General features: G+C 42.0%; 1 protein-coding gene across 8 annotated transcripts in view; it reads left to right on the forward strand.

Annotated features, from left to right (window-relative positions):
- Positions 1-24,283, forward strand: part of FAAP100 (FA core complex associated protein 100) — a 474,918-nt gene that overhangs the window by 339,524 nt on the left and 111,111 nt on the right. For all 8 annotated transcript variants that reach the window (XM_044085052.1, XM_044085047.1, XM_044085051.1 and 5 more), the window contains one exon: positions 14,065-14,181. In XM_044085052.1, the coding sequence (XP_043940987.1) occupies positions 14,065-14,181 (117 nt within the window). The remainder of the gene's footprint in view (positions 1-14,064; positions 14,182-24,283) is intronic.

A 24,283-nucleotide genomic window follows, 5' to 3' on the forward strand; every position in this document is an offset into this window, starting at 1 on the left:
TTTATGTCTGGGTTTGAATCCCATATTGTAAAATCTATTTTAATCAGTGTATAAAGGCAAAAACAAATGTCAGGTCATGACATTTATGCCCTCAGTGCATGTCTGCAAACTTAACTAATCTAACAATTACTCCCCAATTTCAAGTGTATGTTTCCAAGCTACATTACCAGACACCCCTCAAACTAAGGCCAAGTGTCAGATTAACCATCCAGGTCAAGTTTTTATTTCCTACCTGCTTGACACTGCTGCAGTCTGCTTAACATCGCTCAAATGTGGTTTGTATTGTTGCTCAGGTTTGCACACTACCAGTAAATGCAATAACTGGAACTGGTGGGGAAGCATAATTTTCCATTGCTGTGGATCGGGTGTTAGACATGACTGGGGTTAGTGAGGAAGCTGCCAGGTTTGGGGTGTCCAGGATATTTACTGGACTTCTGGTAAAGTGCTACAGGCTTCTACAGGGGAACTATTTTGGCTCTCAGTACAAGTCTGAGGCTTGGAGTAGTTTAGCTCAGGCTGTATCCAGTGCTACTGGCATCCTGCGCACTGGAGAACAATGTAAGCATCATTTTAATGACCTACATAGATGCAAAAGGGATGCCCACAACTGCTGGTTGAATGAATTTGAGACTGCGGACATCCCACAGTTGTGTAAGTATGATAATAAGAGAGAATTTGCAATGATTAGAAAGCTAAATGTAGGCAGTACTGGTATGCATAATGCTCGTCTGTCATTTTCTTTTCTTTCCTCAGCTAATGCTGACATAGAGTTCAACAGACAGGCTCGTGCTGCTCAATTGGAGAGACTGAGGGAAGTAAGTGGTATGTAAGCAACACAAAGAGAAGGATTATTGTAGCTTTAGAAGTTAAAGATAGATATTTTTGTTTTTTTTTTAATACAGTTGTAACAAATTCAGCATGCATATCCTAACTATAACAGCAAGTATGTTTGTATTAGTCTGTAGCACAAACCAACTTTAGGAGTCGAATATAAGAATGTAGTCAGAGGTTCTGGGTTCAAATACCATGAGTAGCAAATATACAGTACTGCATTTTTTTAATAATATTTACATTAAATTGAAACTCTATATAAGTGTTATAAATGCCCTGCTGTTAACTGTAATCTGTATAACTGGAATACGCATATGTGCAATATATGCACGTTTCAAAGATACTTTCAACAATCTATAGTTAGTGTGTATTTGTTAGGACATTGGCTTAAATGTAATACTTCAGGTAAAGTAGTTGTATACTTGTGTTAATGCATTGTATGTCACATATGATGGTACTTTTATCTCTTTTTTTCTCACCCCTCCCCAACCCTTATCTCTCTCTTTTTTTTTTTATTTTATATTATGTGTCGTCTAAATGTCGCCGTGTCATCCAGCTGTACCAGATCACTAAATGCTACACAGCACAGTGAGGTTGGCCAGCCCCAGTGGAACAACCTGTCCTTGCTCCGCCAAGTCCAGCACTGATGCCCAACACATCTGGGAATCAACCTGACAGCAGTGCTTCTGCTGCCACTGCACTACCTGCATCCTCAGGTAGCACTGCCATGGCTGCTGGTGCAGTGGTACCTTCTGGGAGCAGTGGCGGAGCTGGTGATTTCATCACCTGCTGGGAGATGCCAGGGTTAGTGTGTAGGTTTGTGCACTGCACCATTGGTGTACGTCTATGCCGGATGGAGAGGCTGCTGTCCCTCATGGTCCATTGGAGGAAACGTCAAGTACTCCAGCCACCTTTGGAGTAAGGGAACAGTGATGACAGTCCAGTGGGTGAGGACTTGATTCTCACTGTCGCCATGTTTGACGGGCATAAAGCCTGTGTTGTCTACTCCCTCACTCCAATCATGGTGTTCCCCAACCTTTTGTGTCTTCACCATCCCTTTCTCTTGTCCTGTTTGCCTTGTTTGTTTGCATTAGCATTCCTCCCCAACCCAACTTTTATTTATTTATTTACATTTGTTGACCGGGAGTGTCCGACTGGACGTAGGTCCATTTTCAGCAAAGGCCCGGGGAGAAACGCTCCACAGTTAAAATAGACAGTAGTTACATTGGATTACCTAGTGATTAACAATTTAACATAACAATTACTTACAACATATTTACAGATGAAGAACATAGTACATCAGTAGACAACTAGAATCTTTATTTGTGAAGTACATAACAGACATTAACAAATGTTACAATAAGAAGTTTCTGCTGTATAATAAGTACTAGGCTTATGGGTATCTGAGCTTGCTGTAATCAAGGCAGTTAGTGGAGTGGAAAGAAAGGTAGTGGTTGGATGGGGCGGGTGATATTAGAGTGGGAGTTGCAAGGGCATAGCCAGCATGTTTTTAGGTGCGCTTTTAGTCAAGTTTTGAAGTGGGTGCATGATGGTATGAACTTACCTGGCCCAGAAATACCTACGCCCTTTACCCACATTCCCCTCTTACTGAATTAAAAAAAAGAAAAATGGGCACCTGTCCCACAAAAAAAAAAAAACAAAAATCATCTCATACATAGCTCTGCATTTCGCACACGTCTTCTTGACATGCTTGATTTGGTCCAGTTGGCTATACAACATGATTACGCTGTTGTCACCCCTCTCTCTGGAGGCGATGGTCCAAATTCAATTAATATTCTGCGCATATCAGTTTTACTGTTGAAGAAATGGATAGCTATCATTCTTACCTCCCTTCCTCCTGCACATCCCTGTATTGCTTTCCCTTTGTTCTTCCCCCTGCTTGCTCCCCATTTCACCACTTTCCTATCTATCCAATTTTAACACCTATAATCTGGTCAAAACATAGAATCACACACAAGACACACAAGTAGCAGGAAAAGCAATGGATCCATTCACTTTTTGGCCTGTATGTTTGCATGGAGTTTGGCCTAGAGTACCAATGCCAAGCAATGGTGAGCGGCTCTGTAATGCTGCAGTTACCTATGTGCAGTGCCGCTTACCCCCGCTGCGCTATGCCCACACACAGCAACTCATGTACTATAAAGAATTAATGTCACTGCATTATCAAACTATTTATTTAGAAAATCATTAGATACACCTGGATTCAAACCCAGTATCATCTGGGCTCAAAATAAAATGTGTCAGTGCATTTACATCTGCTGCCACAGAGTCAGCTAAGCAGCAGGTGCGTTTCATATGCTCAATACTAACTCTCAGAATTTTAAAAATGCAACTCATGTTTGCGGACTGCTTGACAATGAGCGATGAGGGAAGATAATGGAAATGTGTAGCTCGCATGCGCAAGCACTTTGCCAGCTGTCGCACAAATCCACTGCTCACTGCTGTGCTATGCAAAGTCAAATTTAGCACGCATTAGTGGTGTTTACAGTCCAGTTTACTCTTCATACCAAACTACATGTGGAAACTTAAACTGAAAAATGTCACATATTTACAATGCAGATATGTGTTGTCTCCCCCAATGCAATGCAGCCGGGTGTCTCCAGTAATTTTTCACAGATATATCAACTATACTACATAAATTAATATCAGTTGTGTGATATGCAATACACTTCAATCTGGTATCATGTAGAACTAGAAATATCTTGACAGTTAAACATGCCTACAAATACATCAACTGAACCTGGGAACTGTTGATCCATAAGCGTATCCAGCATTATTTGCAAGGTTGTGGAAAGATTCCTCATGGACCTTATCCTCAGGGACATAGGTGAACTTCAACACTCTTGACCTGACCCATATTGGTTTTGTCAAGGGTAGATCTTGCTTATTAAACCTATTGTACTTCTTTGATAATATCCCCAAAGCCTGGATGAGGGAAAACAGGACCTACCACTTTTGACACAATCCCCCATTCAGGTATCATAGAGAAATGCTTCTATCTGTGGATTAACCCATACATTACTAGACAAGTAGCCAACTGGCTCACCAACAGAATGCACATTGTCAAAATTGGGGAGTCCACCTCCACCAATAGACCAGTTACCAGTAAAGTACCACAGGAATATGTGCCAGGCTCCTTACTGTTTGGAAACAATTTTTCTGAAGTCTAGGTGAAGGTAGATGGTCTATGGCTTACCAGGTTTGGAGATAACTGTCAACTGTGAGCAGTCATATAGAGTTCCCCAACAATGTTGACATATTACAGAAAAGCCTGACACAGACAAATGATTGATGCAAACTCACAGACTGAAACTTAATGCAAGAAAATGGATCATTGTCCCCTTTGGCAAAACAGTAGCCTGCTAATTATGTTATACATAACACCCCTCTAAGTTCAAACTCAGTGGTGCAAGACTTGGAACATAGGTTGATAGCAATTTAAACTACAATCACTGTGTGTCCATAGTGGTAAGATGCACATTCTACATGTCCCACCTCTTAACTAAGGGCATCACATCCAAGACCAGGGAGGTCATAGTTCTGCTGTACTCAACTCTAATTGAGTACAGTGCTCCCCTTCTCTATACACCTCACCAGACACCTGCAGCAACTGGAGAGACCACAGAGGTTTCTGACCAAGATAATTGAGGGCCTCCAAAACATGAGGGTTGGGAGGGTGGCCTAATGGTTAAGGTGTTTGCCTTACAAACACAAGGTGCAGGGTTTGAGTCTCACAAGGGATAATTGGCTAAGCTTAAAATGGTTCCCAAGGGCAGTTAGCTTAGTACTAATCTATGAACCTATGACATACATGGATAGACTGAAAGTCCTGTCACAGTACTCAATATCATGGAGGCTGCTGAGCTGTGACCTATACCTGACCAACAGAGCAGTCCCGGACCCTACCCTAATGTAAATGCTGGATATCTGCAGATCAAATGGGACAAAAACAACTTGCTCCAGGGATCTTCAGTCTAGCTTGGGACATAAACAGAACATGCTGGAAAGACAGATGCATTTCCCAGCGATTCACTTACCTCTGTATCAGGCTTCTAAAGCACGTGAAGCAGTGCTCCTCAATGACCCTAGTCAAGCGCAAATTTGACAACTGGATGGATGATTATAAATTCACTGCAGGGTGTCACCTATGTCCCTCATGAACAGGGGCAGTGGGTGCTGATCACAAAATCGCTCTGCTAACAATGAACATCTAACCATGCTCAATAAGGGTACTTGGGATTTTACATGGCTAGGCTTGTAAAGGCCCTCTGGCCATTAGCATGCTAACCTCCTAGGAACCTGTGAAGCTATGAGCCTATGCATGCCTCCCATCATCTTTTCTCCTACATCCATTGCTGATGTCATGCACTACAAGTTGTCTTGCAGCCTTGTAAAAGTCAGATGTGTGCCGTGGCGCTTGCTTAAATTACTGATTTCTGTAGTCTGTGTACTACAGTAGATAGGCAGGGGTTCTGTACTCACTGCAGTCAAGTGTGTGTGTGTGTGTGTGTGTGTGTGTGTGTGTGTGTGTGTGTGTGTGTGTATATGCATGTGCACGCACTTGCTTGACATTACAGAGAGCCTTTTACACTAGGATGTGGGACACTGCTATTACTATATTCTCCTCACCAGTCATTGCTGATGTCATCAGCTGCATCTTATTTGTGGATGTGCACTATTCCCACCAAGGCAGGGTCAGAGATTTGCCTGCTGCCAGGCAGACGTCATCTCATCCTAAACATTACAGATTACAGTGACTTGGATTTCAGTCTATCCGCATACATCATGGTATGGTTTGTTGGCCCTGTGTTTTCTTGATGAGAAACCTCTGTGATATCTTCAGCTGCTGCATGCGTCTGTTGAGGTACATAGGTTCATAGATTGGTAGTAGGCTATTTGGCTCTAGAGCCTATACAAGCCTAGCCATAACAATTTCCTGGCTATTTCTTCCCACAGTATTTACTTGCCTGGACCCCTGTCTAGCAGGGCGACTGACGTGATCCCCGGGGTGAATTTTCTATCTCCCATCCAATCATCAAGGCTCCTTTTGAAGAGGGTCAAAGAGGCGCTTTGCTGGACATGTATGGGGAATCTATTCCAGAGTCTGGGGAGTCTCTGGGTCAGGAACCTATCCCTCCAGCATGTTTTGTTCATTGTGATGACAAGGTTTAGATCCCTGGAGTGTATGTCTCTGAGAGATTGGTATTTCTTTAAGTGTAGCATTTCCAACAGCTCTGGGTTTGACATGGCCTTGTATGTTAAGCAGAGATCGCCTCTGAGTAGACAATATGCGAAAGAGTATAGGTGCTTTAGGCCTGTGATTCTTTTAGTGAGGTATTTCTGCTGCCTTTCCAGTTGTTGCAGATGTGTTGAGAGGTACATACCAAATGGGGTGTTGTTTTCTATAATGGGTCTAATGAGGGATGAGTACAGTTGGACAATGACTTCCTTTTTTCTGGATGAAAAGCCCTTAGTGATGAGGTGTGCCACATAGAAGGATTTCCTGACTGTTGTGGCGATGTGGTTATCGAAGATGAGACCACTGTCCACCTGTGTCCCTAAGTCTCCTATCACCGGTAATCTGGAGCATTTCTCCCCGGGCCTCCACTGAAAACAGGCTCTGTGGAACCTAGTCGGACATTCCCAGTCAACAAATGTTAAATAAATAAAAATAAAATAAAATCACACTTTCGGTGTTTAGTGTACTGCCACCTATGTGGTAATTCACGGGTACATGTTTTCCCAAAGGGGATAACTATACATTTCTTGGCATTGAGCTTGAGCCCATGACTTTGTCACCAAGCATCTGTTTCTGTAAGGCCCTTTTGTAGAATGTCCACATCATTTGGGGATTCAGTAATGGCTCCCAGATGTTCTTTGTGTTTCAGTGTTGCAGTCATCACATTTGGGTTATCTGCTGCAGGTAGCCCTCAGCCGGCCTTAATACCAGAGTCTTCAGATTCCTTTGTCGGATGCTTTCTCTTCTTCCATGACGTCAGGTCGTCAGGGGTATAAAATATGCAGCCGATGCCATTCCATCAGTTTTTCTTGCCATGCAGTGCCCGAAGCAGAAGCAGTTCGCAAGTGCCAGTCGGCAGACTCCTGAAATTTTCGTTTTCGAGTTTCAGATCCGAAGTCTTCAAAAAAGATAAGTACCCCGGTGGGATCCTTTTTCTTGCTCCAACTGATGTCAGTGAAAGTTAACAATTGTCTTACCTGTGGAAAGCAAATACCTCATAGAGATTTTCATTCATACTGCATCCCCTGTTTAGGCCCAGACCACGACGTCTCTCACTGTCGGTTTTGTGCCTTGTTCAGCCCCCGAGCTATTCGTCGTCAGGCTATCTTTGCAGCAAATTACTTTTGTACTCCGTATTAGTACTCCGAAATGGCTTCGTTAAGCCATCCAACTACTGATCTTTCGAAAAAACGTATGGATAAAGACAGAGACAGGCCGCATAGGTCCAAAACTGCCGACGATGCTTCCGTTAAGCTATTTGCCAGTCAGCTGGTACTCAGTGAGGCGCTTTTGCAGCCCCTGAAACCCGCTACTTCAGATTCGCAGACATCTACTGAGACTCATTCGGAGTCCGGTATGCCGCAAGATGCTTCTTCGACTATTTTACCTGTGGATGTCTCTACCTTGGATGGGTCCAGAGCCACTGTGCAGGCACCGGCTTCTGAGGGTGTTTTCAGGCCTACAGACTTGCATTTTAAACCAATGCCATCATCTTCATCCAGGCCTAAAACTTGCACTACGCCTAGAAAACTGATGACCAAACCGCAGGCCCAGGCCCATATGCCTAAAAAACAAATGCTTTGAATGGCTGAAGACCTTATTACCTTAATTAGGGGAAGCCAGCCTTCCCCCTCTAAGAGACCTAGAACTGATTTTCCTTCTGATTCTTCTGATCAGGAATATGATTTTTCTGCTCCTTCTGATTACCGGGGTTTGCCCTCATCTACCTATGAGTATTCTGATGCAGAGGATTCCATTCCCTCTGCTTCCCCTACAGAGGATTTTTCTTTTGGTGAAACCTTGCACACTCTTAGGGAGCATTTCCACTGGGAAAGCCAGGATTACTCTGACTCCAAAAAGAGACTTAAGGAATTCTTACTCCTTCCTCAACACAGGCCTCTAGCTATCCCTCCTGTACTGGACATTGTAGATGATGCTTTCTTGGGATCTAGCCCTTTCCCAGACACTTTATCTCCAGCTCCCAGAAAACCTGACCGGTATTACAGAGTACCTGACTCTCACAAGTTCCTCTTCAAGAATCTTACTGCGGATCCAGAGACCATTTCCCGAGGGCCAAAAGGCATTAAGGCTACTGCTGCCAAAAATCCTACCCCTTCTGATAGAGATTCTAGCTTGGACAGATGGGGTAAGAAGGTATGCACTTCTGCTACTTTGGCCATTAGGGCACAGCAAATCCATCTGCACATCAACCAAAGAGAGAGATGATAGCTGTCCAGCACACCTTGATAGCTTTCAAGCCCCTTCTCTCCCCAGGGGCTCTCCTGATCAAACAGACAACACAACTATGATGTGTTGTATAAACAAGCAGGGAAGGACACAGTCCTACCCTCTATGCAGGCTGGCTATGACCCTTTGGCACACATCCTCTGCCATGCAACTCCACCTGTTAGCACAATTCCTGCCAGGTTCTCTCAACTCTCTGGCGAACCACTTAAGCAGAAATCTTCTAGACCCACACGAGTGACAGCTCAACAGAAGAACCTTTGCCCTAATAACTCAGAAATGGGGCACCTCTAAGGTCAACCTCTTTGCCTCCCACACCAACCATCAGCTCATCAAGTTCTGCACCAGGGAACATCACATCATGGCTTGGAAAGTGGATGCTCTGTACTTACCCTGGGTCAATCTATCGGTCTATGCCTTTCCTCCACTACCTGTCATTTCCAGGGTACTGCTCAAAATAAAGAAGGAAAAAACCAAGGACAGTTCTTATAGCTCCAGACTGGCCTCGCCAGCAGTGGTACCCCTTGCTGCGCAGCCTGTCCCCTCTATCACTTTGGCATCTCCCTTAGATTCCAAACCTCCTGACCCAGAGGGAAGGGGAATTCATGCATCCCCAATTGCAAGACACTCAGTTTGGCAGCTTGGCTTATTCCCTAACCCCCAATCAATCTGCCAACCTCAACAAACAGGTTATAGATGTTGTACGTGAGCCAAGATGCCCTAACACCAGGACGTCTTATGCTGACAAATGGAAAAGATTCTGCACCTGGATTCAGGCTAAGAGAGCCAATACAGCACTCCCTCTCATCCTGGATTACTTAGCTGACATGCTACACAGTGGACTCTCCTTTTCTTCTATTAAAATTCATGCCTCTGCTGTCTCTGCTCTTTTTTCCACTGAGCAGCCCCTTTTCTCATACCCTCTTATCAAACAGTCCTTAAGAGGGGCTAGCAACTTAAGGCCACCCAGAAGAGTACCAACCCCAGCTTGGGACGTTAAGTTGGTGTTGGAAAAGCTCACCCCCCCCCCTTCGAACCTGCCTCTTCAGCAGAGGTAAAATTTCACTCCTGGAAGACAGCTTTCCTTCTGGCCATCACCTCAGCCAGTAGGGTCTCCGAGCTGCAAGCACTCATGGCTGTGGAACACTTCATCATCTTCCATGCTGACAGGGTATCCTCAGGACTAACCCATCCCTCATGCTCAAGGTGGTGTCCAGTGTGGCTCTCAACCAATCCATTAATTTGCCCACCTTTTTCCCTAACCCACAGAACAAGGGAGAAAGGATCTTGCACTCTCTAGATGTGCACAGACAGATCAGATTCTATCTAGACAGGACCAAATCCTTCAGAAAGTCTGATCAATTGCTGGTTAGCTTTGCTGCAGGGGCAGAGGGCAAAGCCATTTCCAAATGGATAGCACACTGCATCAATTTCTGCTACAAACAAAACGGAAAGCCTCCCACCAAGGGAGTCAGGACTCACTCCACCAGAGCAGCCTCCACCTGTGTAGCTTTCCTCAGAGGAGTCCCCACCAGAGACATCCTGGACGCTGCCACCTGGACATCTGTTCACACCTTCACCAAACATTACCACTTGCCTATCTTCTCCAAATCCAGGGCAGGGTTTGCCTCTGCAGTCTGGTCGAGCATCCTATCCAGCAAATAGTTTCCTTGACTGCCTCCATCCTATTCCTCAGCTTTGGGAATCAACCCAAATGTGATGACTGCAACAGTGAAACATGAAGAGCATACTACAGTTGTGTACACTTACCATAAATGTAGATGTTCGAGTGTATTCACTGTTGCAGTCCTGGTTTCCCTCCATTCACCCCCTCTTCTTTCTTCTCTTTCCTTACAAGGGACATATTGGTATTTACTTTCTACTGGTGGAGTTCTTCCACCAGAACCTGACTTCCACTTGGGGGCTCCTGACAGGTTAGGGCAAGAAAAACTGATGTAATGGCGTTGGCTGCCTTACTTTAGACTACTGATGACCTGATGTCAGCCCTGGAGCGACAGCAACTGATGCAGTAATATTAAGCCTCTGGTATTCGGGCCGGCCGAGGGCTACCCTGGCAGGGATAACCCAAATGTGATGACTGCAACAGTGAATACACTCGAACATCTACATTTATGGTAAGTGTACACAACTGTACTTTCTTGTCAGCCTGGGAAGCCATGGTCAACAAACCTCACTGCTTTGCCAGAGGTGGTTTGCACCTGGCACCTCTAGGCTTTCAGCTTCTGGCAAAGGCTCTTGCCTCCCCTATAGTGCCTTTTTTAGGCAAAGTCTCGAAAACAGCATTACTGATGTGAAATTAACCAATCAGAACAAAATAAGCGTCATGCTGCTAAACTCTGGGGGTTTAAAACTGCACTCCCTCGAAGCATTTATTACTAGAAGCTGTAGGTGTCTGTGCAGTCACAGAAACCTGGCTTAAGGCCTCAGAGAGTACCCCCAGCCTTACAAGGCTACAATGCCTTCCATACCTTTAGACCGCAAAATGAATGTGTGAAAACTAAAGGAGGAGGTGGTTCAGTCTGTATTAGAGATGAATTCACATCCCTTCTAGTTAGACTGGACAACTCTATGGAGTTACTCCAGGTCCAGCTTAAGGTGGGTAAAACACCCATTCAAGTCCTAGCTAGTTATAGATCCCCCTCCATGGGTCATCACACCCACGAAGCCTACTTGACCAAACTGAAGACAATTAAAATTTTACCGACTACACTGGTTATGGGGAATTTCAATTATCCCAACATCAAGTGGGAAACCTATGCGAGCCTTAATTCGCTAGAGCAAATGTTCCTTGACTTTGTAAATTGAAATGCCCTGGAACAAGTTGTCCATACCCGACAAAGGGGACTAACATTTTGGATCTGGTCCTCAATAACATGTCAAACAGATGCACTGCTGCAGCTGTCAGACCCTCATTAGTTAAAACTGAGCACAAATCAGTTGCCTTCGAGCTGGCACCAACACCAGAACTTACAAAGGGCAAAATCAGATGAAAAAACTTCATCAAAACTATACCTTTCTTAGGTGAAGGTATAAATGCATTCCAAGCCCCACCCCAAGCTGGAAGTTGTAACTTCGCTGAAGCTTACACTAAAGCCCTGTACAATCACCTGCATAAGTGTATAAACTCGGCCCTACCAGAATGAATCAAAGCCAGAGCCCAAAGTAAAAACAAGCTGCCGTGGTGGACATCCAGCATCAGCAAACTTTACAGTAAACACAGAAAGTTGCTATTCAAGAAAACAAAGGCAAGGCCCCAACAATGGAAAAGCATCCTCCTCAGCCTCAACAGGCAGATAAGACAACTTGTCAAATCCTCCAGGGGATCCATTGAGAGAAACTTAGCAAGTACATCCAACGATAATCATAAGGCCTTTTACATCTACGTACATAACCTAAAGGGTAGGACCTAAGCATGTGCAGAACTAGTGGCCAACAATATCACACACACTGACCACACAGAGATAGCAAACCTGCTAGCGGATAGGTTTGGCAAAAATGTCACTCCCTCATCTCCTGCTAACTTACAAAAAAAAAACTTCCCTCAAACCCCCACCCCCACCCTGCATATCTGAAGAGCAGGTCCTCAAAGCCTCATCCAAGGCAAAAAACACAATCTCTATGGGACCAGATGGCATTCCAGGCTTTCTTCTAAGCAGGCTAAAACATGAAATAGCATTGCTGCTAAGTACCCTTTTCAATCATAGCCTAACCACAGGCTTTGTTCCTGTAGAATGGAGAACAGCAAAAGTTATTCCCGTCCACAAAAGTGGTTTAGCAACAAACTTGGGGAATTACAGACCCATAAGTCTGACCAGCCTCATCTCTAAGGCCATGGAATGTATCTTTATGGACCTCATAAATAAAAATATAGGTGACCTCCAAACCCTGGATCTCCTACCCAATTCACCTTCATGAAAGGCAGATCCTGCCTGTTAAATCTGGTGGATTTCTTTGAAAATGTGACTAAGGCCATTGATGAGGGCAAATCTGTGCAGACAGCATACCTTGACCTGGAAAAAGCTTTTGACACAGTCCCACGTTCAGTCATTACTGATAAACGTAGCAAACCGAATGTAAACCTCTTCGTTGTAAAATGGGTTGCCAGCTGTCTCACAAACTAGACACGCACTATCAAAGTGGGTGACTCCACATCATCCAGCAGACCTGTTATCAGTGGTGTGCTGCAGGGGTCAGTACTGGGCCCCCTACTGTTTGGTATATACTTCTCAGAAGTTCAGGTCAAAAATAAGGGGTTGTGGCTGACCAAGTTTGCAGACTGCAAACTTGGTGTAATCATTGAAACCTCAAATGGTGTCAGTATATACTGCAGGAGGGTGTCACTCATACCAATGACTGCTGTATTAGTCACAGTCTCAAACTGAATGCAAAGAAATGCATGATCATTCTCTTCAGCGCAAACAATGTCCCCTCACACTGTCGAATCAACAACAATACCCTAAGTACCCATGAAGTGGTAAGGAACCTGGGATCACAAGTTGACTGTGACTTTAACTTCGACCACCATGTGTCTACTGTAGTAAGGAATGCTTTTTACATAGCACGCTTGATTAGTAAAGGCATCACTTCGAGAGCAAAAGAAGTTATAACCCCATTTTACTTGGCACTTATGCAGCCCATAATTGAGTATAATGCCCCGTTTAGCATGTACTGTACTAAGCACCTGCAGCAATTAGAGAGAACTCAGTGGTCTTTAACAAAGAAGATAAGGAGCTCCAGAATGTGCCTAACACAGATCTACTAAAGTCCTTGTCACTTTACCCTGTATTGTATAGACTTCTTGGGGGAAGACTTAAGCCTGGCCTACAGAGCAATTCAAGACCCAAACCTAATGAACTTGCTTTATAGCCGTAAATCAAATGAGACTAGGTCTACTCCTTCCAGTGACCTAAATATGGCCTGTGACTTAAATAGGACATGCTGGAGGGGACAGATTGATCTCCCAGTGACTGCCATGTCTTTAGAACAGGCTACCAGTTCATGTGAAACAGAGCACCTCTATGACACTGTTCAAGAGGACCCTGGATGAGTGCATGGGGCACTGTAAATTCTTACTGGGGATAGAGCCCACAGCCCTCATGGACATTGGCAGTCATCACTGAAATGCAGTCTTGGGTATTGACTAGCATTTCTGGGGTATTACATTGGGATGAAATGGCTCTGCTTAAAATGACCTCTGGGTTGATAGCCTAGTAATTTCCTATGATTCTATGAGGAAAGAACTGGAGTAGACTGAAAACAGTCACATTATTTTAGACTTGAGTAGTGGTACCCCACATCATCCTGCTTTTACATGACTGAACAGTTTTGCTGTGTAGCTGGTACTTTTGGGTTTCATTCATGTGTGTTATGTTCTCCTTTTTTGTTCCATGATTCCAGATTAATTGTTGCAACACTCAGAAAGATATAGTATCACGTAAGGGGTGCAAGGGGCAAAGACACCTGCATGAGAGCTGTATGAGGCTTGCTTTCACCCATTAATTTATTTGTCATGGCATTTTATCAGAACGTCCCACCAGTTAATCGGGAATCATAGAACTATACTGGAACCATCTTGTATTTGTTGCAAGAATCTCTTTCCCAAATGTCTGGTGTTATAGTACATTAATAGATTTATAATTTTATGTTGTTTACCTTCAGAGTTTGGAGGTTACTGATACTAAAATGTAAAGTTTTGTTTTCATTTCTAGGTTAGTTTAATGGATCTCTGCTTTGAAGGCCCTATCAGTGCATTTGAAATTCATCTAGAATGTGCTTCTTTGTCTGCTCTTTGCCACCTTCACTGTGCCATTATTGGACGTATTCGGGTAAGTAGAAAATCCTTTATGTATACAGTGGATATAAAAAGTTTACACACTCCTGTTAAAATTCCAGATTTTTGTGAGATAAAAAAATGAGACCACAGTAAATCATTTCAAAACTTTTCCCACCTTTAATGTGACCTATAACATGTAAAATTCAATTGAAAAACAAACAAATATCTGTTAGGGGAAAAATATAAAAAATAAAAAACATACAATAAGCTGGGTGCTTAGGTTAGTTGAAGCACCTTTTGATTTAATTACAGTATTCAGTTTTCTTGGGTACACACCTGCCATCAGTTAGAGACTTTGTTTAACCCCAAATAAAGTTCAGCTGTCTTAGTAGGATTTTTCTGACATTTACTCAGTTGCCTGCTACATCAAAAGCCATGGTTCGCAGAGAGCTTACAAAGCATCAAAGGGATCTCATTGTTGAAAGGTATCAGTCAGGAGAAGGGTACAAAAAAATTTCCACAGCATTGGATATACAATGGAACACAGTGAAGACAGTCATCAAAAAGTGGAGAAAATATGGGACAACATTGACATTGCGAAGAACTGGACGTCCCTCCAAAATTGATGAAAAGAAAAGACGAAAACTGGTCAGACGTACAGTAAAACTGAAGGAGCTGAGGAATTTCTTGCAAGTACTAGTTGCGCACTACATTTGACAATAGTCTTTCTTATTTTCCATATGTCTGGGCTATGGGGTAGGGTTGCAAAATGGAAGACTTTCCTTACACAGAAAAACATCCAGGCCCAGCTAAAATTTGCAAAACAGTACATCAAGTCTCCCAAAAGCATGTGGGAAAATGTGTTATGGTCTGATGAGACCAAGGTTGAAGTTTTTGGCCACAAATACAAAAGGTATGTGGTGCAAAAACAGCACTTCGCATCACCATAAGAACACCATCCCCACGGTGAAGCATGGTGGTGGCAGTATCATGCTTTGGGGTTGCTTTTCTTCAGCTGGAACTGGGGCTTTAGTAAAAGTGGAGGGAATTATGAACAGTTCCAAATACCAGTCACTTTTGGCCCAAAACCTTCAGGCATCTGCTAGAAAGCTGAAGATGAACAGGAATTTCACCTTTCAACATGACAATGACCCCAAGCATACACCCAAATAAACAAAAGAACAGCTTCACCAGAAGAAAATTAAAGTTTTGGAATGGCCCAGCCAGAGCCCAGACCTAAATCCAATAGCAAATTTGTGGGGTGACCTGAAGAGGGCTGTGCACAAGAGATGCCCTTGCAATCTGACAGATTTGGAGTGCTTTTGCAAGGAAGAGTAGGCAAATATTGCCAAGTCAAGATGTGCCATGCTGATAGACTCCTACCCAAGACGACTGACTGTTGTAATTAAATCAAAAGGTGCTTCAACAAAGTATTAGTTTAAGGATATGCACACTTATGCAACCAGCTTGTACATTTTTTATTTTTTATATTGTTTCCCCTAACAAATTTGTTTTTCAATTGAATTGTACAGGTTATAGGTCACATTAAAGGTGGGAAAAGTTTTGAAATTATTTATTGTGGTCTCATTTTTTTATATCACACAAACCTGGCATTTTAATAGGGATGTTAAACTTTTTATATCCACTGTATGTCTTTCATACATTGTGATTTTTAGTTGTATGTTAATGCCACTTGCTGACTAGAATTTTGCTCATGTATGTTTAGACTCTTGATGTCTGTGTCAGTAAGCAGTGGATATTTTTCTTTTGAAAAAAATTAAATGCAGATTTCATTTCATATTTTTGAAGCAATGCGCGAGTACATTGTGGATTTTGAGTGGACTGTGTAATGTGAAGATCAGTGTGGTAGCAGCATATGTATATTAGCATCTTCAGTTGCAGGACGGACATTCTCTGAAGCCACCATTCTTCTTTCTCACACATGTCCTTCTGATCCCAGACAGTCTCATTCATCAGAGCAGGCACATTTACTTGCCTTTGTGCCAACTGGATGCTGTGCATTGTTTTACTTGGTGTAGCAGCAAGCTCCTCACATTCTACTGGATGGATTTATACAGATCTTACTAATTTCCTCCAGCTGTTAGCAAATCTTTATACAGGAAATGAGGTCTTTTCTAGGAGTATGCAGATCACTGCAATGTGGAAGGTGACACAAACACTTGGCAGTTTTCCAATACAGCATTTAAAGTAGTTCCTCTGAGGGCTTGCCATTTCTTTAGCAGTCAACTGTAACAATGGCACGATAAATGAGACGTCTGTACCTCCTCTAATTTTATACCGAGTTTTGACTAGTTGCCTCCCGTGTTGACATTTTTTGGTTACTTTTCTCCAGTTCGTTTTCTACATTTGTCTTATTTGCTATCTTTCTGTGTCATTGCTGTTGCTGAGGTATCTTAATCAAGGAGTGCAAGGTGTTCATCAGTAGAGCACTGGTGTACTAGCCTAAGCTATATGGATTATATCACGCCGACAATATGACAACTAACCACTGAACAGCATGAGAAGAGTAGCATAAAGTCTGTGGTTAGAATACCAAACCTGTAGAACTTTCTTGCTGTCAAAGTGCGGTCTTCTGTGCAGGTGTCAAGTAACTGAGTCATAGTTTTTGTAAAGAAAAGTTTATCTTTTCTGTCACAAAAGTATTACTAAAAGCTAGGACTGGTGTTTTTAGTGGTTGTCACTTAAAAGGTGTACCTGAATACTTCTTTTCAAATTATGATTTTTTTTGTAAGAAAAAGTTTTACTTTTTACTCAACATCTGTAGCTATGGTCTAGGACTAGTGGTTTTGGGGGCTGTCACTAAAAATTATTACCTCAAAACTTATTTTCAGTCAGGTTGTCCCACCAACTGTCCAAGGCTCTTCTCACTTATCAAACACTTTTTTCAGTAGAGATACAGTCCAGGCTTTGGCAATCCCCAGGTGGTTGAATGGGAGTCTTCGGTATTCCTCTTCACCTCAGCCTGTAATGAGCGTCTCTTCTTTGACTGTTTCAGGTACCTCAGACCACTATTTGCTTTTTCTCGGTCTGTCTGGTGTTGCTTCTTGAGAAACCACTAAGGACTGAGAGACAGGCAGTGTCCTCTGCGGCTGTTCATCTTTGGTTTATCTTCAGACAAGGAAGAATCACATTTGTTATTGTTTATTGAAGAGAGTGGATAATGCATTACTGTAAAGCCAGGCTGAAGAGCTTTATTCCTGGGGAAAGGACCATCCTTTGGGTTGGTCTTTTTCTAGGAGGTCTCCCACGAAAAGGAAATGTAAAATTAGGTATTTTCCAGTATCACATGGGATAGACAGGAAAGATTGGGTGCATTTTGCTAAAGGTTTATTTCAGCCTTTCAATCTTTTTACTTTCTGAATTCAGAAAAAGAGATTGTCATGCCCATGAGATTCTGATTCTTAATTTGAGGTACAGGAGTTAGATGTAGATTTTATTTTTCACATTCCTGCCCACATGGGAGAGGGGAATTGGACTCTGAGGAAAGTTTTTCTTCAGATTCCCCTTTTGAAGAGTTATCCTTTTCAGATACTGTTGCCAGAGTTAATTCAGTGGGAGCAAAAAGAAATGCCAGAATGATAGCAAAGATATTATGACTTGTAAGTGGATTTTCCTCACCCTACATCTGTTCCTTCTTTACCAGGATTAGAAAATGCTTGTTTTCCAGCCAGCAGTTTGCCTGGCAGGCAGCCCCCAAGAAGTCTGCTAAATTATATAAAGTTTCGCAACCCCCCCCCCCCAAATATCTTTTTCCAAACCTCAGATCAGATCCTGCAGTGATTTCTTTGTCAAAACCACCTTCAGCCAAACATCTTTTGGCAACTAACCCTATTCCTTCTGACTAATATGGGAAAACCTTTGACTGGTTTGAGAAGAAGGTTTATAGTTCTACACTAGCCTTCAGAATAGTGAATTGTCAGACTCACATGTCTTAAGTTTTTGCTGGTGTCCTGTGGCAATATGAGAAAGGTGATTGCTGAACTCCCTTATTCAAAGACTGAGACATCTCTGGATTCTTTAATATTTTCTTTGTCTCGGGTAGCAAAACACTCTCTAAAATGTTCTTATAACACTACTGCTGTTTCTACAGCAGCTGCCACTGGCTCAAAGATGAGATTTGTCTGGCCATGTTCCTGGAATTTTTGTCAAAGATGAGCTGCTTGAATGCACATGTGGATAAAGAGATTATGTGGACCATCTTCTGATACAGTCCTTTAAAGATCTGATTAAAGAGGAAAGTTAATTGACGAGAGTCACTCAGATTTTTCAACCCTCCATGCCAAAATGAAATAAGAACTTTCCTTCCAGTTCAGTATCCTTTTTAGGGAACAGAAAAAAACAGCCAATGCAAGACACAGACAGACAAAATTTTGGAAAGTGATGGCTGAGAGATTCAAAAATGAACAGGGACCCACCCCAAGCCAAGAACATCTTAAACATACTGATTATATGCCCTTTCATGTTTTCCCCCTCCCCACCCCGGCATTTCCATAAATCTGTCTCAAAGTTTAGGTCTTCACTTCTCTGTGTGGCACCAGATGACTTCAGACATTTGGAAACTGAGAATCATTCATAAAGGCTACAACTGGCAATGGGAGTCCCTTCCTCCTTTTCAGAGGATTCCTTCACAGCCATTAAATCAGACCTTCCCTTTTCCTACTACTCTGGAACAAATGCTGTCTCATGGGGTTATAGACTCTGCTTCCCAAGATTAAACATGCAAAGGATTTATTCAAGAATCTTTCTGGATCCAAAGAAAGAACCTACAGACCTGTCTTTTCTAAATCTTCTCATTGAATTTCCAACTTTCAGAATGCTGTCTGTACAGATTGTGTTGCCTCTCATCCCCCCCTCTCAGATTTTTCATCTTTCCGGATTTAAAAGATCCTTATTATCACATTCCAGTTCTCAAAGTTTTCAAATTTATGTATTTTTTAAAGATTTTTTGTATGTCCTGATTTACACTTTTTAGTTATATGCCTTACACTTTGTTTTTTTTTATATAGCTCAAAGGGTGTTTACAAAGTGCCTGGTTCCTCTAATAGCCTATTGCAGGTTTCAGGGTATTCACATTTTCTGTATTTCGACAACTACTTTATCTTTGCAGATTCTTTAGAACTTGTTCAAAATCTCTGCTTTGGCTAAAAAAAAAAAAAAAGTCAGTCTGAGATTTCAGATGAACATAAAGAAGTCAGTCGTCTTTCATTCTAAATCACAGCCCTGTGTTTCCCCTGGATACATCCTTTTTGATGGCTTTTTTTCCCATTAGGATAAAGTAGAATTTTGCAAGGCACTTCTGATATTCTCCAACCAGTCTCTGATATATGCCAGGGAATAGCTCAGGATACTGGGTGTTATGAGCTCTAATATTCTCAGGATTCCTTTGTCCAGACTTCATATGAGGAAAATTCAATAGTTCCTCATATCAGTTTGGACCCATCAACAGCACCCCTTAGCATTTCAAATTCCAGTGCTGAGATTTGTAATAAAGGTGTTAACTCTGATGGGTGGATCAGTTATCTCTCAACCAGGTCTCCCTTTTTCCCTTCCAAACTCCACTCAGATGGCTACAGATGGCTCAGATATTGCCTGGGAGCTGTATACAAGAGGCTGAAAGTTCAGAGGTTGTGAAACAAACAAGACAGACTGAAACACATAAATGTCAAAGAAATGATGGATCTAATAAATGCTCTCAAATATCTAAACCATCTTTGGGTTCCAGGTTATCTACTTGTAATCACGGACAATATTATAGTGATGTATAGACGGGGGGGGGGGGGTCCAAATTCTACCCCTTTTGCAGACTAGCTCCGATAGCCTGAGATTTAGCAACTCAGTGCAGTATTTATACAGGCTACTTAGATTCTGTCAGAGCAAAATGTTGTTGCAAATAATGCTAAGCAGGACTAGGACAGACCTCCACGAATGGAAGCTGAACCTGGGGTTCTTCCTGGAATTGATGAGCTCCTCAAGGGGATCTGTTTGCCTTCATTCACATCAGACAGTAAAAGAAGTTCTGCTCCAGAACTACTTGTACAAAGGCTTAGAAGACAGATGAATTTTCATCCCCATGGATGGAAGTGTTTTTTTTTTTCTGTATGCCTCCATCCTTTCCTCTGACAACCTGAATTTCTACTTAAGAATTCAGTAGGACTCTTCCAGGACAGTTGTGTTGACTCTCTTTTGGCCCAGACAAGCAGGGGTTATCCCTTCTTTTGAAAATGGCTAATGTCAGTTATTACAAGTCTCCTCACAGAATGGACTTATTCACACAAGGCAGGGGTTGTTTGATACACCCACCCTCAATTTTTTCACTTGACTGCCTGGATGATTTTGTACCCTTTAGGAATCTTTTATATTTATCATACTGATCACTGTTGCAGTAGCCATAGCTATATGGGATATATCCTGCCAAGGATGTAACAGATGGCTTCCAAAGCTTCATGACACCTCCTGTGCATTCAAGCCATTAGGTAGCTCAAGCTGAACTGCCTAAAAAGACAGGTGTGAGCTCCAAACCCTTTAGAGCTTTCCTGCCACCGAAGAGACAGGTGTGAGCTCCAAACCCTTTAGAGCTTTCCTGCCACCAGAGTGAGTGCTGTTCTGTGGGCTTTTGAAGATTGATGGTCTGCTTGTGCTGTTCCATTGCTGGGCAGGCAAGTTCCCTTTGTGGGAAAAACTTCCACATTTAAATATTTATTATTTATTTGTACTTTCCTAGTTAGGAAAATTATTTTTCCAGAAGGATTTTGTGTTTTAAATGACTGTTTTGAGACTTAACTGTACTTTTAAATGAAACACACCTTTTTCCTCTCTGTTTAAAAATTGTGTTTATTTTACTGTTTGGGCTGGCAAAGTGTATTAAAGTGCTTTCTAGCATTTTTGTATTGAGATAAAGTGACTTCTTACAACTTTAAATTTTTACCAGCTTGTGCTGCTTGTTTTCCCTGGGAAAAGGGCACCAATTTTGGCTTGACCATGGAACAGACTACTGGTTGCATGATTGGTCCTTCTTCCAGTCACAAAAAGAAAAAGCTAACTAAACAGCCTTTGCCATAACAGCAGACTAGCAGTTTGCCTCAGCTACGGGTGAGTGACTCTGCTGTGACCAAAGATGGTTTCTCAAACCATTCATCTTTTACCCTGGATCCCACTGGTGTAGCACCTACAGTGACTATGGACTGGGGTTAGCCAAGTCCTCTGCAGCTGTTGGGGTTCCCTCAGTGGGCAAGGGTGAGCCACTCTTGTCGGTCCTGGGAGAAGGGGCAGGGAAGTCTTCCCTGTTTAGTCAGAATGTTATGCCCATCCCAACAACTCTGTTGATCCCACTTTTTCTTGAAAAAAAAAAACATAGAGCTGTTGCTGCTCAAATTTTCCTGTACAGTAGTTTATTAGGTCTCTCTCAGAGTCTAATTCAGACTGTTAATCCTTCTTATAAGGTTATTTCTGGTAAAGAAAAAGGGATACCTCTTTTCCTCAAGAGATTCGAGATTCTGAGTCTGGATAGGAAGCTGAAGATGCAGGGTTTTCTTCTCCGATTTCTGATTCAGATTTAGCGAGCATGGTATTTGATTCTCCCTGCAAGGGTTTCTCTTTTTTCCCAAAACTATTTCCAAAATGCCAGTGTTTTCAGTGGGAGAAAATTGAGGTTTCTTATTCCTCAGAAAATACTATTGGATGTTACAAATGGAATTTCAAGAACCTTCTCCCATTCCTCCGGTGATGGAAGCATTGGAGGATGTTTTTTACTTCCTGCAGTTTTACTAATAGTCAGCCTGCTGCCCTTAAAAAGGCAGATATGTTGTATAAGGTTCCTTGGTCTTTTAAATATTTATACACTCATCCAAGCCTGACCCAGCAGGTATTGCTTTGGTTAATCCTACTGCTGCTAATCATTTAATTCCAATCCTACACTTTCTGACAAGGATGGAAAACAATTGATAAGTATGGGAAACAGTGTGTACTTCTGCTGCTTTGATTTTTCATAATTTTAAATTGCCAGGCTCATACGTTTATTATAATTAAGTATGAGCAGTGTTTTGTCTGCAGTTTCTTCTTGTGAGGAAACATCTGCTTTAAATAGTTTAGTTTTTTTTCCCTTACACAGGCCACAACTTACTGTTTAAAGTTTGTTTATGTCTCTATTGATACTTCCTCTAGGGTTATGGTACTGTTTTTAGGCGGTTTGTCTAGCTGCATTCTCAGAACTTCCCAAAAGATGTGCTAACTGAGATTTTAAATTCTCCTTTGGATAGCGATTTAGGTTTTAGTCCTTCTGCTGCATAGGTTGTCAAAATGTGATGAGAGGGTAAGCTGATTCAGGAAATCTCTCAGATTTTTCAGTCCTCCTTTTCCAAATTTTCCAAAGGATTCTGTACTCCTTCATCCAGTTTTGGCAAGAAACAAAATAAACAGTCTCAAAAAAATGCTTGTAAACAGATGTTTAAAAAGCAGTGGCAAGGGGGTTCCAAAAAGAAGGCTGGAACCTCCCAAAGCAAAGGACAGTCTAACAAGTCAGAATGACTATTTTAAAGTCAAAGTAAACTTTGTCAGTTTGATTCACACAAGTGCGAACCAAGCAACATTATGTTTCTTCGGACTCAATGTGCGTACAATACATAGACTACATTTAACATGATGATAATACACAAAATTGTATAGACAAAGATGACAAACACAACAACAATAAATACTTGCATTATTGCACTGATTTAACAAATTGTCAGTCCTTACTAGGTTATTAGCTTATTTTCACTGGACAAATTGCACTTAAGCAATTGATTTAAGGCCTACATTTATTTTGTGCAGTAAGACAGTTCAATTTGATTAGTGCTGACTTTGCTGTCTGGATGTGGGTAAGACCTTGTTACATATTGCACTGTAAAGACTTTTCAATATTGTTGGATTACAGTTGGATAGTTGGACCATGTCCCCATGCTGGCAGTCCCTTTTCCCTTCCGCAAAGTCTGAATGTCTACTTCTGTCTTTGGCAACAGATAGTTTTGGAAAATGGGTTCTGAAGATCATTTATCGAAGTTACAGATGGCAGTGGGAATAAGTTCCTCCTTTTCAGAGAGTAATTCCTCATCCACCAGACCAGACCCCTCTATTTCCCCCCGTCCTTTAAATATGCTGTCTCAGGAAGTCATAGAGCCAGTTCCACCTTCCCAGTTTGAGAAAAGTTTTTATTTATTTAATTATGCTTTTGGTGCCAAGGAAAGAAAATGCTTGGAGGCCAGTTCTGGATCTTTCTTTACTATACCAGTATATGATAGTACCCAAGTTCAAGATGCTGTCACTTCAAAACCTGTTACCTCTTCCTCATTTACATTTTCTGGTAACACTAGCTTTAAAAGATGCTTGTCACATTCCTAGACATCCAAATTTCAGACTTTTTTAAGGTTTGTGTATCACATTATCAATTCTCTGCCTTACCTTTTGGACTATCCACTGCACCAAGATTGTTCACAAAGTGTCTAGTTCCAGTCATAGCTCATTGCAGGCTACAGGGTATCCATGTTTTCCATATGTTGATGACTTGCTTATCTTTCCAAATTCTTTTTAAAAGTGTCTTACACAAGCAGGTATTTCAAGAAAACATTCAAACGTCTTTTTTAACTCCCATCACACAGGATTGTGTTCCTGGGGTGTCTGCTAGACACGTCAATTCAAAGAGCTTTTCTTCCTCGGGGAAAAAAAATCGATCTTTATCCAGATCTATTTGTATGGTTTCCCCCTCAGACTTCAGTCTCTGCAAGGGAATACCTCAGAATGTTGGATCTCATGGCCTTTATGATTTTCATGACACCCTTTGCAAGACTCCACAAGAGAAAGATACAATAGTATTTGAAGTTTCTTTGGTTCCAACATCAGTACCCATTATGTTTTCAAATCCCAGTTTTGGAATTTGTCAGAAAAGAAATCACTTGGTGGAGACAGGAAATATTCCTAAATATGTCTTCCCTTGCCCCAAGATCCCAAGCAATTAGTCACCACAGGCGCGTCAGATTTTGCTTGGGGAGCATTTTTAGGAGGGATAAAAGTGGAAGGTGTTTGGGACAGCACGAACAGATGCAAGCTCATAAATATGAAAGAGATACTTGCTCTCATCAAGGCACTTAAACTTAAAACTC

This window comes from Protopterus annectens, chromosome 10.part0 (assembly GCF_019279795.1).
Source record: "Protopterus annectens isolate FY-2018-M chromosome 10.part0, PAN1.0, whole genome shotgun sequence".
NCBI lineage: Eukaryota > Metazoa > Chordata > Ceratodontiformes > Protopteridae > Protopterus > Protopterus annectens.